This window comes from Drosophila nasuta, chromosome 3 (genome assembly GCF_023558535.2).
Source record: "Drosophila nasuta strain 15112-1781.00 chromosome 3, ASM2355853v1, whole genome shotgun sequence".
NCBI lineage: Eukaryota > Metazoa > Arthropoda > Insecta > Diptera > Drosophilidae > Drosophila > Drosophila nasuta.
This window is the reverse complement of record NC_083457.1, coordinates 17,728,479-17,744,636: the sequence shown is the minus strand read 5'-3', so window position 1 is coordinate 17,744,636 and position 16,158 is coordinate 17,728,479. Positions and strand designations below refer to the sequence as shown.

Sequence of the window (16,158 nt, the reverse complement as noted above, 5' to 3'; positions counted from 1 at the left end):
AGCATCGATTTTAGCATATTGCAACTTGCGAAAAACAAATAAATGTAATAATAATAGAAACCAAATAATAATAAGGAAATGCAAAATCATATTAAATATAATATATAATAACATATGTTATTTTTGTGTTTCAAAAATCGATTTAATATTTTGTAATCCGTTAGAGGCTTGAACGGCCAATATCGATATCTGGTCACTGTTCACAGAATTGTAAGGCCTTGTGGGTGGAGAAAAATACGCGTTACTTGTAGCAAATACATGGAAGTACTTGCCACAACCTATCGGCCATCTTCAATGTTTATCGGTCACCACAAGTTCCAAAGAAAAAAATATACGAGAACTTTAAGAAATTTTTATCCTAAATGACGCGGTAATTGTTGCTAATTTTAGCCAACCAGGAAAGTGGCAAGATGTGGAAGGGCAACATGTTGCTTCTGCTCCTGGTGGCAGCTGCACAAACAACGTCAAGTGGCGGCAGTGGTGAAAATGTTCCTCCTCTACCTCTAAACATAAGCAAAAACACAACCACAACCACAACAAATGAAACCACAACTAGCAATATTAACAAAGTGCCTACGACCATTATTACTGGCTCTGCCACTGCTGGTGCTACTGCAGTTAACTATATGCCACTGCAGCAGACACCAGCAAACATTTTCTTTGTCAACTATAATCAGCAGAATGTCATGCAGCTAAGAAGCAATGTAGAGAGCAATCTGCATAGCATACGTAAATTTGAAATGCTTGTGGCTAAGATACAGGTGAGTGTTGTGTGCTGCTTCTATACGTTTGGCTGCCACTCAACTCGAATGTTTTCTTTTAGGAAATTTTCGATTCCATACACTTTGCCAGCGCAGTAGCAACAAGATTAACCTCTGTCAACGCCAACGAGAGCGTGCAGCAGGATCTGCAGGCATTTAGTCAGCGTTTGGGACGCAAGCTGCAACGAGCCACTCATGTGGTGCTAGAGCTGCGCGATCTATTGCGTTTTAATTTGAGCAAAGTGCTAATGCCGCAGCACATCTACGATGATGATGGCGACGATGAGTTGGAAAATGAATTTGATTTCGAGACGGATGAAATGGATAGCAGTAGCCGAGCAACTGCGAGTAAAGAGCAGCAGCACAAGCATCTCTATTTGAATACACAAATCGTAAGCTGTCAACCGGACTACGAGAGCAATAATGTGGATGCAACGTCAACTGGGTCGGGTGCGGTGCACTACAACAAACAGCAGATACAAATCCTTAACTATCTGAAGTCGGATGAAACATCGCGCGTCACATTCCTTAACGAGAATAATGGACGATCACGCGATGCCAACGCCTACATAGCTGATCAATTGAATTTGCTGAAGCAGCGTTTGAGCAAGAGCCAAAGTGACACTGATGCCAATAGCAACATTAATGGCAAATCCAGCAGTAGTAGCAGCATCAGTCACTTCAAGAACGTTTACTTTTTATCCAGCAGCGATGGAGCTGCCGCCAGCTCACAGTTTCGACAGCTTTATGTTTCTGCCATTAAACGCAAGTTCGTTATGCTGCTCATCGACATTGGCTCTGCTATGAATGCGGAGCTATTTGACATCACCAAGAATTTTAGTAAGTGGATAAAGTAATAATGATTTATTTTTTTAAACTACGTTATTTTTGTCTTAGTTCAAGAACTGTTGATGTTGCTGGAGGACACCGACTATATGTCAATTGTGACAGTTTCTAATGAGGCGGATGCTTTCCCCGCTGAAGCTGAACACGGCATTTACAGCACGACCCGTGCTCATAAGGATGAGATACTTAACTATGTGAACAACCTGAGCTTGGCACGTGCTTTAACCAATCATACGTTGGGCTTTGAATACGCATTCCAGATGCTGCATCGTCTGCAGCAAGCAAAGTTGATTAACACCTCGGAGCAGCCTATTGAATTTGTGTATGTAACACGTGGTCTGCTCACCAATTTATCGGATGCCATGTATGTGTTGCGTGCACTAGCTCAAGGCCAGAGTCGTCTGTCCTCGCCAGTAATTATAAACACATGTGCCGTGGTGCTGGATGAAAAGCGCATCATGTATGAAAAACAGTTCCTAAGCGATGTGGCCACCCAGAACTATACAAAGTTTGACATCGATGTGCGCAATTGGCTAACACCCGGACAGGAAGAGCAGCTGGCTGGTCGTTTCTTTGTGTTGAATAAAATGCATTCTGAGACCATTCCTAAAACAAGCAGTCAAGTCTTTAGTCAGCTATTTGCAGAACGTTTTCTGACTGATACACTGCAAGTGCATCAGCCCGTTGTGGATCCAGATAGCGGAGGTAATTCTTCGGCGATATTTATTGTATGCAAATTAACAACCACTTTTACTTTTAGATGTGCTTGTTTCCATTACGCACGCTGTGGCGCCTTATGGTGTGGTAGGCGTCAATTTGTATTTGGCTGATTTGCTTGAGGATCTGTTGAACTATCCAAATGCTTCGCCGGCCGCCAAGCAAGGTTATAGTTATGCCTTTCTCTTGGATCGCAGCAGTGGCAATACTTTGGCGCATCCGGCATTCCCGCGTCCGCTTATTCAGCGTGAAACCGCTTATCCTGTGAACATTGCTTATTTGGAGAATGCCACAGATTTCGCCAGCATCCGACATCGATTGTTGCATGAGGAGCGTGGCAATGCCACTACTGGCATCTATTTAGGACGGCAACATTTGCAGCGCACCTATCACTGGCAATCAGTGCTAGGCATCTATGTGCTGTGTATGGTCAGCACTGCTAGTATCAGCGCTAGTGGCTTTCATAATGCTTCTGCCCAGCTGCAGCTGCAGCGATACAATCTGAAAGACACTGTGAGCAGCTATGAGCCAGGCTATTATGGTGACAGCATGGATCTATTATACCATCGCTTGGATCTAATGCAAAATGTCGGCGGCGCCAATGGCGCGCCAACCACTTGTCGCTACTTTAGGCAATTGGCTACGATGGGTGAGTAGTTTGCCGAAATACTGATATCAGTTACTCATTTATAGTGTTAAATTTGATTGAAAGTTACGATTAGTTTGGGGCTTCAATAACCACTGGCTAAATTATATGCTATGCTTATATATCAACGGATGGCTCTGTTTTAATTCGTAATTTGCCGGTTAAATGAAATATTTAATATATTTTTAAATGAATACCGCCCTATTTTGCTTTTATTCCAAATGGGTAACGGGTATCTCACAACCGATCACACTCGACTGTTGCTTACTTGTTTTGTTTTGTTTTTCTTGACTTTAGAAGGCTTTAATCATATTGACCATTAAAGCGTATATTCTTGAGACACATTTTAAGCTGTGGTCCAATAATAATTTGATTAATTGAATTGAACGCATTATCGACAGATTTTAATCAAAATAACAATATTTAATTATGTAGTTGCACCACTTGTTTTCGTCAACAGTTTTTATAAACCCGCATCGAAATTACCTTATTTACATTGCAGCTTAAAACTAAAGTATAAACCACATATTAATCTTCGTTTACCTTTTCAGACGCCCCCACATTGTTCCTTAGCGCCGCCGCCTTTGAGTCGCCGTTTGCCTTTCTGCACAACAATCGACCGCGTACACAGCTGCGACATGTAGAGTCCATCATGGCCTATCTACGGGACACGAGTGGCCTGCTGGCCAATCCCGGTCTGCGGCCACGCATTCGCCACGAGGTGGGCGTGCTGTATCAGGCAATGCTGCACCTGCGACGTCGACATCAGGACACGACGGGACCGCTGCGTGGTCATATCATAAGGCGTTACATTGCGAGTGTTAGCGGCGTGCTGCAATTGTATCCGGGCTGTTTGCTCAGCAATAGTTATGATGCCACACGACGCCCGTGGTTTCGTCAGGCGATGGCACAGCCAGGCCGTATTGTGAGCACAGCGCCGTATCTGGATGCGGGAGGAGCTGGTTATATTGTGACCATTGCGCATACGATATTCGAGGGTAAGGCGCATGCGATGCATTCGGCGCAGCAGGATCGACCCGTGGGCGTGGTTGCCTTGGATGTGCCCTATGCCTTCTACTATCGACTCATCTTGGACAGCACGCCGTTGTGCCAGCTGCCGCATATGAAATGTCTGCTGTTCGATCACGAAGGCTACCTGCTGGCCCACCCCAGCATGATGGAAGTTTCAACGCTTTCGCGCAATCAACGTCGCCCGCACGAGCATCTGACGCACAAGGAATCGTATCTGGCCAACGATATACTGAATCATGGGCAGCTGGTGCGCAAATTGGGTTGTGCCAGCTATCAGAATCGCACATTGCAACGTTACTACGCGTTCAACACGTCACTGACCAGCATCTTGGGCAATGTGGTGCACGGAGAGCGCACCAAATACGCCATTGCCTTGATACGTGGCAGCAATCTGTTTGCGGCCGTGCTGAATTCCAGTTGTGATGGCGGCGCCTTTTGTCCGTGCAGCACCATTGATCGTGTGTGCCTAAACTGCAAGCGCATGGATCAAACCGATTGCGAGTGTCCCTGCGAGTGTCCCATGCTGTCGAATGCCTCGACCATCGATGCGGAGAGCTATGCCAACTATACACAACAGTTCCCGTACTGCGCTCCGCCCAGCGAGCATTTCCTGGCGCTGCCACCAACCAATCAGCTACTAAGTATGCTGCCCAGTTGCCTCACCGGAGCCGGTGGCTGTGAGATGCATGCCACGCAGAGGGAGTGTCTCGGCATGATGGGCTGCGAGTGGTGTCAACAAGATGTGGAGGGCAACAGCTTTGGTGCCGCCTTCTGCTCGACGCAAGCGGGCTGCTTCAATGGTGTGCTGGCCTCGATGACGCCCTATGGAGAACTGGATGAACTGGAAATGCTAGCAGCGCACAATCCGCAGCGGGAGCAGCATGCCTACTCTGCATTCGGGCCACTCGGTGGCGCCATTGTGGTGCTGGCGATGGTCATTGGCATTGCCATACATTGCTATCGGCACAATCTGGACAATCAGACGCAGGAGCAGTTCTACGTGGACTCAGTGCAGGAGGAAAACTATGGTCTGCCTTTGTCACGCTTCAATTTCGATGACTGCCAGGCGCACGACGAGCCGCCCATGGGTGGCTATGATCACACAGCAGCACAGCGACAGCTTATGCATGCGGCGGATATATCGCCATATCACATGTCCAGTGGCAGCAGCTATTATCGCCGCCCACCGAATGGTGAATCGGATCATGGTTATAGCACGATGACACCGCATGAAGATAGCTCGGATCAACAGTGCTTTACGCTGGCCGAGCCGCTGCTGTTGCACGACAAGCGGCACAGCAAATCGGACACCATGTCCATATCCACATCCATATCGAGTCCCACAAATCGCCAGCAGTCGAGCAGCAATGCGCATCCGTATCTGAGCAATCAGCCGGCGAACAAAACGGAGCGTTACAAGCAACAGCAGCTGCAGCAGGCGACACCATCGCCATGTCGTGGTGCAGGTGCAGCAGGTGCTGTGTATGGGCAGACAACACTGCCGTTAGATGCCGAGGAGCCGTCGCGTTCACACTACATTCTGGCGCCGGTGACGGTGCATCGGCATATGGAAACCGCCGAGTCGTAGTCCCAGTTAGTTTGTTAAGTTTCAATTTAACCTTAAGATGTCCGCTTGTTTGCCAATTTGTGTATTTTGTATTTAGGAATATTTGCGGACGGTTCAACTGTCGCTCCCTCCTCCTCCAATTGCAATGGTTTGAATAGCACTGCTCAGCCTGCAGCAGTAATGCAATGGTTTGAACAGCACTGCTCAGCGTGCAGCAGTGATTGCAATACACAAACACATCACACTTACATTAACGAAATGCCAGCCAATTTAGCCTTTAAGTCGTTTACATATATATATATATATCGTTACTTACTCTGCCATTTTTTTATTCGATATAGTACACAGACACACACATTGTTGGTGCGGTGTACGATAATTTATTGAAACAAGTATTATTATTATGCAGCTACTTCCAATATTTTTAGCATTTACAACCTAGATTTGTTAAGCACGATAAATCAACTAATTATGTACTTATTAAGCGCAAGTATGTTAACAAAATACGACACCACACGAAACAAGAGTATACTTTTTTGGTAATAGCTATTAAGTCCGTACAGTTACTAACTTTCGATTTTAGTAAATAAACGCGTATTACTTGTACGAAGTATGTTTTCAATAAACAACAACATCAACTACAAAATTGCACCAATGCGTAACTAATAAATTGAAAGTGCTCAACCTTGATCCCCAACACTTCGAGTGATGAACACTTCGCCTTCGATCAGCTGGCGACGCGTTAATGAATTTATTTTTACATTAACTAAAAAATAGATGTCGCACTGTTGATGAGATTTCAGCAGACGGTCGGCAAAAGTGCTGCGCATTTATAAATAAAGAATTAAATGCCCAGAGTAGTCAAGATGCGTATTCTAAAATTGCAAAAGATTCTAGCTAATACAATTTTTTATCTAAACAGATGAAGTAATCTTTGCTTAAATAAAATTTCCAATCTAGATTGCAAATTGTCAGAGGGCAGGACGTCCTTGATCGTAATATCTTTGGAAGTTAATGTGGTCCTAATCAGAAGAGTTGTTTTGCATCGCAATTACGAGTTTTTCTTTTTACAATTCATACCGTTTGGCGCTGCTTTCATAACCGTTTCTAACCGATACACCTGACGACAGTCTCGACAACCCTGGATAGATCTCTTCGCTGTATCTTTGCTTTTGTGGCTGCTATCGTTGCATTTGGCTTTCTGGTTTGGCGTACGACGAACGTTGTTTAATTGGGTTCCACTTTCGACCCAAGAACAGCAACTACTTGCTTACTTCAGCTACTCCTCGGCTATCTCTGTACTGTGTCCCGCACATTCTTTCTCGCACTTTGAAGTGAGTTTTGTTTTCTACGCTTTGGCTACGATATTTTGTGCAAATTGCATTTGTGTTTACGAAAACTTTTGGAAAATATTCAAAATTTGTTGTGAGCATGCAAATTGTATTACGTAATGCATATAAAAAATACAATACAAAAGCAAAAAAAAGTACAATAGTTATGTAAAAAAATGATTGCAAGTGAAACAATGCAACACAAGATCAATGTCAACGAATTTGGCGAAGAGTTTTGAGACTTGAAAAAATGAATAACTAAGTTTAAATATATATTTTTTAATATCTATTTTGATGCTCTAATTGTTGTGAATACATTATTTAAAGATAATTTTATGCATTTCGATTACATCATGAACTGTTAACCTCAACCTTGTTTTTGTTGAACTCCACAGCGTCCTCTCTAGACAACATGTTCAAATCTCTGTTCGAGGCCGCGCAGAACTCAGCGTTCAAGTCGCCATTCACCAGCGCTAACTGCCAGGCTGCAACCCCATCGACCCCTCTGCTGCCCTCCGCTGTTGGCGATGCATCCCGCCAGTTGACCCCGAATCACAATTTCGCTGCCGCTGCAACTGCTCAGGGTGGTAAGTGATCCACGATTAAGACTTCCCTTCTATACATTTATATTTTTGTTTATATTTCGTTAGATTCCTGTGAGTTTGGCTCCAATCACTATTTCGTGCTCTGCGGCCTGGGTGGCATCATCTCCTGCGGCACAACCCACACCATGGTGGTGCCTCTCGATTTGGTCAAGTGCCGTCTGCAGGTGGATCCCGCCAAGTACAAGAGTGTGGTCAACGGTTTCCGCGTCAGCTTGGCTGAGGAGGGTGTCAGGGGTCTGGCCAAGGGCTGGGCGCCCACTTTCATTGGTTACTCGATGCAGGGTCTGTGCAAGTTTGGCCTCTATGAAGTCTTCAAAGTCATCTACTCGGATGCCATTGGCGAGGAGAATGCCTTCCTTTATAGAACCGGCCTCTACTTGGCCGCTTCGGCCTCGGCCGAATTCTTTGCCGACATTGCGCTGGCGCCCATGGAGGCGGCCAAGGTCAAGATACAGACAACACCTGGATTTGCAAAGACGCTACGCGAGGCGTTGCCCAAGATGACAGCCCAGGAGGGCATTTCGGCCTTCTACAAGGGTCTGGTGCCATTGTGGATGCGACAGATTCCATACACCATGATGAAGTTCGCCTGCTTCGAGCGCACACTAGAGCTGCTGTACAAGTATGTGGTCCCCAAGCCTCGTGCTGATTGCACCAAGGGCGAGCAGCTGATTGTCACCTTTGCGGCTGGTTACATTGCTGGTGTCTTCTGTGCCATTGTCTCCCATCCCGCTGATACCGTTGTATCCAAGCTGAACCAGGCCAAGGGCGCCAGCGCTCTGGATGTTGCCAAACAATTGGGCTGGTCTGGTATGTGAAATAGCAAATGATCCAAATGATTCTCTTTTTATATACTGCTTATGTGTGTTTGCAGGACTGTGGGGAGGTTTGGTGCCTAGGATTGTCATGATTGGCACACTGACTGCTGCCCAATGGTTCATTTACGATGCAGTGAAGGTCTTCCTGCGCATGCCACGCCCACCACCACCAGAGATGCCCGAGTCCCTTAAGAAGAAGCTGGGCATTACTGGTCCCCAGTAAGCAAGGTGGATAGAAGTTAAAAAACGGTTTAAATTTAGTGCAAACAGAATATTGAACGAATTAACACAGAATGTATAGAAAACAAGATAAATAAAAACACATTAAACTAAAACACAATTAAAATGCATTTCTTGTGATTTTATGTAGAACTTACTGCTTAAATTTGAATAACAACCATCAGTTGAAATGTATTTACAGCTGCGTAATTTTAAATTTCGCGCAAAAGCATTTTAAAAAAAGCTTTTTTTGTGTAAGTTGCTTTGAATTTAAAGAAAATGGTCACTCTAAATACCCAGTATTTACCGCAAGTTTTGTGGTCTTGAATTGTTTTACAAATATATATATATATCGGCTTTATGTGGCCATGGAAATTGTAGAAAAGAGTTTTGAAAGAATTTTTATGAAATAGAAAATGCAACCTATTAAAAGAATCGATACAAATTTTAATTTACTTTATGCAGTGTGACCAGCAAATTGTTAAAATAACTTACCAGTATTTTAAAATTTAGCTGATGTGAGCGAGGAAACCAAATATAGCTAAGAAGACTTAAGGCTCTTAACGGCCAACATAAGTTGCTTAGTTGATTCCAAATAATATTAATTAAAATGTACCAAGACAAAACAAAAATGGCTATGCAAATATCAATTTATCAAACGTAGCGTAGCATAACAATTCTCGCCACCTGCTGCGTTGAAATATTTTTAAAGACCCTGATCAGACACAGACGTGTGAAGAATTCACAGGTTAAAGTTCTTCTCTAATCAAGGTTCGCATCGCTGATTTTTGCTAAAATCATTTAATGATTTCAAATTCACAAATTTAATACGCTTATATTTTGTGGGACAGTTGCTAATTAATTACTTGGGTTCTTGAACTTGATAATCGGAACTTGGGTTCGGAATTCAAAAAAAAAAAAAATAAATAAATAAAAAAAACAAAATGTAGGTACGTCAACAATTAGGCATTTTTTTTTAAATTTTACTGTTAGGTAGGCAACCTAACTGTGCTGTGGGAGGAGCATTGCATGTTGAACCTCTGCCAATAATGTTGTCATCCGTTTGTCAAGGTCAGTCAACACATGCAAATGGTTGGTTTTGTTTTAATTTTTGTCGATCGAGTACGTGACTATTTGATGCGAGATGCAGTAACGCAGATGCGATTTACTTATATATAGTATGTGTGTCAGACGAGGGAGGGAGTTACCTACGTGTCCGCAATATTGATTATTTTGTAAATTCCATATAAAAATGCGTAAGTTGCACATTTTTGCACTGCAGTTTCAAATGCAACTTGCTTCAAAATGCTGCTAAAGGTGCACAGAGGGAGAGAGTGAAATTTACACAACAATAATTTATTTCGTTTTTCCTATTTTTTCAGTTTGTTCTATTGATTGCGGCTATTGTGCTTGTCGTGGGCGAGCCTCCAAAGCGAGCTCCATACCCCGCCGCAGGCTGGCGTCCACAGGTGCCATTCAATTTGCCCAGCGACTTTCAGCCACCAGCTGGTTACCGTGTGGAGATCACCAAGCAGCGTGTTGAGCACGCTGGCACCTTCAATGCACCGCAGTTCAACTCTCAGTATTTGCCGCCACAATTTGATGTGCCACAACAGCAGCAGCAGGAGGAGCAGCAGTCAAGTATTAATAAAGATCAGCAGAGTCCAGCTGATCAATATGGACCGCCAGCTGATGACAGCTTTCGCATTGTCTATCCCGAGGAAGAGGAAGATTCGGCCAGTTTGACGCAGCCAAAGTCCAGCAATATTAAGGAAGGACGCTACTATGTCATCTCGCCCGATAACAAATTGCAGCGTGTGATTTATCGCACTGAGGAAGCTCAAGGAGATGAGTTCACCGCACAGCTGAAATATTCCCCAGTTGGCGAGTTGCAGGATCCGGTTTACAAATACAATAGCCAGGGGCAATTGGAACGTGTGCTGAAATAGAAGACAATTTGTTGTGTATCTGTAAAATATAATAATCTTCGGGCTTTGGCAGTTGTAAAATAAAAAATGTTTGGTTTTTGTTCTTTGTTTTATACAAAAATGCTTCTTTATTCATATTATCATTATTTATACACAAAAAATCTCATATGTCTTTTTTCGTACACATTTTCATGCTGTCGAATTGGGCTCCAATGCATTTTTCATAAAAATTCATTAAAATTAAATACAATTGCTTATGTATATGTATAGATGTATGTGTGTGAGATGGTCATGGTATGGTGGTGGTGGTGGTGGTGTATGGTGTGCGTGTTTGTTTGTGTGTGTTCTGTGTGTCTGTGGTGGACTGACACAAAATGAAGGCGCTTAACAAAACCAACGGCAAAAATACAAAGTGAGACATGGAACAGGCATGGGGAACAGTGGGAACTGTGGAAACATTTGGAACGCGCCTGGCTATGGCAAAATGGCGGCGTTGCACTAAGAGCAAATAATATGGGCAAGAACAGTGCGAAAGAGCGGGAGAGTGAGAGAGAGAGAGAGAGAGCTAGATAGAAAGATAGGGTGGCCTGACAGGCAAGTGCATGTCAAACTGTAATCGCCGCCAGCACCAGTTACATTTACAGTTAATACTCAGCTAGGTTAGCGATAGACAAGTATAGTTACACAGGGGTCGACTTAAAAATGTTGGAAAACACTAGAAGGTAATACGCCTTTCAGCACTCTCCTTATTGGTAGCCATTGAACTTGCCCTGCTGCGCGTTGCTATCATAACCGCCGCCATTGCCGTTGCGTCCATTACCGTTGCCATTGCCATTGCCAACCTGCTCGTAACGGATGGTTGGACGATAACCGTTCTGATCGGCCTCATACTCCACAATCTGCTTGCGGCCATCGGGCAGCAGAACGTAGTAGCGACCGACAGCAAGATCACCATCGCGAGACTCCATGTGACCGAAATCGTTGCCCGACTCGTAATCCTGAACATCGTATTTGAACTCGTATTTGGCTGGTCCATACTGCTCCTCATCGCCCTGTCCGTAGCCATTGCCGCCGCCATAGCCGCCATTGCCGTTGCCGCCGTTCTGTCCCTTGAAGATCGCACCGGTCAAAGCGGGAGCACCATACTGGCTGTTAGGCAGAGGAGCGCCATAGCTGTTGCTGGGCGCCGAGCCACCGTTGCCATTGCCAGCACGCTGGGGTGGCAAATAGTTGTTCGAGGGCGACTGATAACTCTGCGTGGGTGGCAAGTAGTTGTTGGTGGGCGCCTGGGGCGATTGGTTGGGTGGCAGATACTGGTTCTGGGGCACTGGTGGCTCCGCTTGCGTCCAGGCGGCCAGGCAGACGAGCAGCGCAACTGTGGTAAAGCACTGCAAGGGAGAGAGATGGATGGAAAAAGAAATTCAATTAGATTCCTATTCGGTAGGCTGTGAATTTAATTGTTAACTATTCGAGGAACACTTTATTTATTCTTTCGATTTGTTGTTGAATGCACTATGTCGGACTCGGAGGAGAGCGCCTGGATACCTTGGTTCTGCAAGCAGCGCGGTCATGAATTTTTCTGCGCCGTGGACGAGGATTACATACACGACAAGTTCAATTTAAATTTTCTCGACTCGAATGTGAGCAACTATCGCCGAGCTCTCGAGGTGATACTCGATCTGGACACGGGCTCAGGCTCGGATGCGCCACCTGAAGCGGAGCTGGAGCAGTGCGCCGAAAAGTTGTATGGCTTGATACATGCTCGCTTCATTCTAACCAATCGTGGCATTGATTTAATGCTGGAAAAGTATCAGCTCGGCGCCTTTGGCTGCTGTCCACGTGTCTTTTGCCAGCGACAATCGGTTCTGCCCATTGGGCTGAGCGATAATCCCGGCGAGGATACGGTGCGCATCTTTTGCCCCAAATGCAATGATGTCTATCTGCCACGTTCTGCTCGCCATTCGGTTGTCGATGGCGCCTTCTTTGGCACCGGATTTCCGCACATGTTGCTCATGGTGCGGCCCGATCTGCGACCCAAGAGAGCCAAGCAAAAGTTTGTGCCAAGGTGTGTGTAAGTAGGATTACGATTTCACAGATCACCATGCGTTAATTGCATTTGCAGATTGTATGGCTTCAAGATCCACCAGCTGGCGCATCGTTCGCCCAACGAATACGGCAGCATAATGTACAAGACACCGATGCAACCAGAACCAGATACTTGATACAATTGATTCGTTTCATTCGTTTCACTTTGCATTCCAAAATTTTATGTGATCCCATGACTAAATTACATGTATCTACACCATTCTGCGCAATTTGTCGTCTCAATCTCACAAGAATCTCATTACCTATGGCTGCAAAATTGTTTATGCAAAAATTATAATGATAATCATAATGATTATTAGGTTTTGTCTTTGTTTGAATTTGTTGTTGTTGTTGTCGTTGTCGTTTAAAGGCGTGCAAATATGCAAATCTGTGGAAATTGGGTCGCCTGTTTTTCGGTTTTTAAAGTGAAGGGTCTCCCAAGTGACTTGCGTGTTGTAGCAAGCAGCTACAGCTGTGACTCGCACAAATGACTTAGGCAACGAACTCGACTTCGATGCCTGTGGGAATTTAAATGCTCGCTTCCTTTTTGGTTGTTTGTTTTTGGTCAGTCGGTTAGTGCAAAGTGCTTCACTAAACTTCTGTTCACGAGTTACGCAATAGTTTTTTTTTTTGCTGTCTTTGCTGTTGCTGCGTCTTCAAGACCTTCAGTGACTTTCATGCTTGAATGACTTTCAAACTTGGACAGTTGCAATGTGTCTTTGCTATCGTCCCTTGTTAATCTCTTCTGCTTGCCCATATTTGGGCATGGAAGCAACCGTTAGTCGAAAGTATTATCTTAATTTATGCATTGCATTGCAACATGACATTAGCAGCTGCGTTGCTGCAGCATTCTAAGTGGATGCTATCTATTTTTATGCTAATTTATTTAAGCTGTCGACTTGAACAGAAGCCGCTTCATATTAATTTTGGCAATTCAAATATTAATAAGAAATTATGGAAATTCGATTAATGTGTGTGCGGGTTGGCAGCGAATTTTTGTTTTGATTAATTGCGCTGTTGAACTTGACTCTTTTTCTGCTTGAATATTTGGCTAAACAATCGATGATGGATTAAGGCAACTTAGCGCTGCATAAATTGAAATTCTGAAGTATCTTGGACATCTGTATTGATATTTTAGACTTGAAACAATTTTAATTTTCTTTTAGATTATTTAGGTTAGATTCAAAAAATGATTCTTCTAGTTAGCAAAGCTCTAATCCTTTTGAAATTTCAGTTGTTGTTTCTTTTGTTCACATCCTTTTTTTTTGCTTGTGGGCAGGACACTTGGCACTAACTTTACACTGACAGTCCATATGCTGAGCATATTGGTTTTGTTTGTATTTAATTACAATAATAAAATATATTATTATTATTATTATTGGACGAGTATGCTATACCTTCATTTTGTGTAGTCACTTGCTTGGGTTTAGTACAAAACACACACGAAACTTTTACTGCAAACTCGGCAAGAGAAGCGAAGGTTTTGCTAGGATTTGTTGGTTTATAGGTTGATTGGTTGGTTGGTTGGTGTTCTTCTTGCGAAGATGGTTGACTTGATTGTGATACTGAAACAATTTCGTAGGCCAGTATTTATATTTGAAAATTGCGCTGCATTTGACGACGTCGACTGTGATGGTGATGGTGACGGTGACGACGACGGCGACGTCGATGGCAACAGCAGAAGCAACAGCAACAGCAGCAGCAGCAGCAACAACAACAAAATAGCGCGCCAAATTTTCGTAGTGTTTTTGGAGATTTCAAAGAGCGCGCGAGCATCAAAGTAAGTAGCAATGCAAAGCAACACACAAAAAAACATTACAAAATAATGCAAAGGCAACACAGCAACAACAACACCAAAAGCAACAGCAACATTGACGACAACAACAATAACTTCAAATATAGCAAGCAGCATCGAGTGCTCTCCGCTCTGAGCTCGTGAGCAGAGATCCGAAGCAGTCGCTTTTAGTGTTATAGTAAACTAGTTACTTTTAAATTGAAGCGCCAAACATTTTGACGACGTCGACGTTGACGTCGCGTTGACGTGTAGCGAAGATGAGCGCAACATTCAAATAAATGAGCAGTGCGGGAGTTGTTCGCTCCTGGGATGCATTTACCCAAAACACAAATCCATGCCATAAACATTTTGCTGATGTGTGCTATTGTTGTTGTCATGTAATAGCAAAAACACTTACTTGTAATGGGATTAGTCATGCAGCTGAGTCTCAGTCTCAGTCTGAGTTTCAGTCTGAGTCCGAGACTAAGACTCAGAGATTCGGATTCAAAGCTGAGCGAGCGCTGAAGCGAGGGCCGCAGGTGAGCGGAAATTGGGGCTGCCACTGGTTGCTGCTGCTGCCGCTGCTGTCGACTCCAGTTGCCGCCGCTTCTCCACGCATCTTCACTGCCTCGTCAGTCGTGTGGCAGTCGCCCAAGCAGCAGCTCAAACGAAAGACTTAAGGCACAAACTTGCGCATGCGATTGCCAAACGAAAACGAGACAAAAAACTTATTCAATTAAAAAATTCTACATTATTTTTTTTTCTACTGAATTCTGCTTCTTTTTTGCTCTGCAATTTTGACAAATAAATTAGCTATGCTTTCGGTCTATGTGTGTGTCTGTGTGTGTGTGTGTGTGCTTGGGCGTGAGAGTTTTTCGCTTTTTGTCTTTGCTCCCACTGTGGCGGGGGGCCAGAGATTTGTGGTAAACAAATGATCAAGAGATGCTGACATGGGATAAGCCCATGTAATGTGCAATTGAAATGTGAACAGTTGCAGTTGAAAACACATACTATAAATACTGCGATGCGCTGTGTTGTGCTGAGATAGAATGTGAATAGGTATTTTGCCGGGGCAAATTGTGAAAATTACTAAATAAATTCCTGCCTAATTAAGATGGCTGTAAAAAGATGGTTAAATATTAACGACGCTTTTGAAATGAATTGCAAAATTAACAGCAACAAAAACGACGGGGAAACGAATTAGGTTGAACAAATATGAAGATGAAGATTCTCAAGAGCTGCGAAAAAGGAATGCGAATTTGGTAATCGCCTGCTTTATAAGTGAGGTGTGGAAATACGCATTGAAGGTCGTCCAATTTTGTTATTATTTATTAGCCCCAAAACAATAGAAACGCTTAACGATCACTTCGGAAATTGTAACAAATTCAAATGGAGCTCATTGTACTCGTTTATCTACGTAGCACTCTCATTGTGTTATTATTATTATTTGCTTTATTTATTCAAGCGGTGGGCGTAGCATTTATCACGATCTGCAAATACTTTGAATGCCGTTAAGTTGCAAATTGTCTTCGTTTCCCTCGCCCCAAGTTTGTTGTTTTTAAATGCAAAATTCATTATTGACATTTTGGTAACATGTTTTTTTAGTTTTTTTTTGCCTGTTTGGTTGTTCATCTCATTTTTTTGATCTCGGCACGAGCTTGCTGACTTTCACAATTTATTTGCTGAGCAATGAGATAATAATTAGGGGGCGAAACATTGACGTGCCCTGCATGACTGCAAGGAAATAGTGGCAATGCGATCAAAACTTTTGAATGACCTGTAGACCCAATGCTCCCAATAATACACAATACAAAAAGCAAAAATCATTT

The 16,158-nt window shown here is 43.6% G+C and overlaps 5 protein-coding genes across 6 annotated transcripts; 4 read left to right on the top strand and 1 right to left on the bottom strand.

Moving 5' to 3' along the window:
• Window positions 1-277: 277 nt before the first annotated feature.
• Window positions 278-6,253, top strand: LOC132790861 (VWFA and cache domain-containing protein CG16868). The gene is made up of 5 exons (XM_060799600.1): window positions 278-761; window positions 824-1,601; window positions 1,659-2,312; window positions 2,368-2,973; window positions 3,522-6,253. The coding sequence occupies exons 1-5, from the start codon at window positions 411-413 to the stop codon at window positions 5,588-5,590; spliced, it is 4,458 nt and encodes a 1,485-aa protein (XP_060655583.1). The 5' UTR covers window positions 278-410; the 3' UTR covers window positions 5,591-6,253.
• A 499-nt stretch (window positions 6,254-6,752) lies between these two features.
• Window positions 6,753-8,663, top strand: LOC132790867 (solute carrier family 25 member 3). The gene is made up of 4 exons (XM_060799610.1): window positions 6,753-6,903; window positions 7,296-7,487; window positions 7,551-8,315; window positions 8,380-8,663. Exons 2-4 carry the CDS (start codon window positions 7,313-7,315, stop codon window positions 8,544-8,546), a joined length of 1,107 nt encoding a protein of 368 aa, XP_060655593.1. The 5' UTR covers window positions 6,753-6,903; window positions 7,296-7,312; the 3' UTR covers window positions 8,547-8,663.
• A 1,170-nt stretch (window positions 8,664-9,833) lies between these two features.
• Window positions 9,834-10,533, top strand: LOC132791674 (uncharacterized). The gene is made up of 2 exons (XM_060800701.1): window positions 9,834-9,859; window positions 9,925-10,533. The coding sequence occupies exons 1-2, from the start codon at window positions 9,848-9,850 to the stop codon at window positions 10,489-10,491; spliced, it is 579 nt and encodes a 192-aa protein (XP_060656684.1). The 5' UTR covers window positions 9,834-9,847; the 3' UTR covers window positions 10,492-10,533.
• Window positions 10,534-10,578: 45 nt separating this feature from the next.
• Window positions 10,579-14,126, bottom strand: LOC132792286 (pro-resilin). The gene is made up of 2 exons (XM_060801580.1): window positions 13,953-14,126; window positions 10,579-11,858 (listed from the first exon to the last, which is right to left on the bottom strand). The coding sequence occupies exons 1-2, from the start codon at window positions 13,956-13,958 to the stop codon at window positions 11,217-11,219; spliced, it is 648 nt and encodes a 215-aa protein (XP_060657563.1). The 5' UTR covers window positions 13,959-14,126; the 3' UTR covers window positions 10,579-11,216.
• On the top strand, window positions 11,901-12,852 carry LOC132792285 (casein kinase II subunit beta'). Of its 2 annotated transcripts, none has more exons than XM_060801579.1 (2): window positions 11,901-12,535; window positions 12,593-12,852. In XM_060801579.1, the coding sequence occupies exons 1-2, from the start codon at window positions 11,985-11,987 to the stop codon at window positions 12,690-12,692; spliced, it is 651 nt and encodes a 216-aa protein (XP_060657562.1). In that variant the 5' UTR covers window positions 11,901-11,984; the 3' UTR covers window positions 12,693-12,852. The 2 variants fall into 2 exon arrangements, with proteins under 2 accessions (XP_060657562.1, XP_060657561.1); XM_060801578.1 differs by having other exon boundaries at window positions 11,901-12,541.
• Window positions 14,127-16,158: the final 2,032 nt, after the last annotated feature.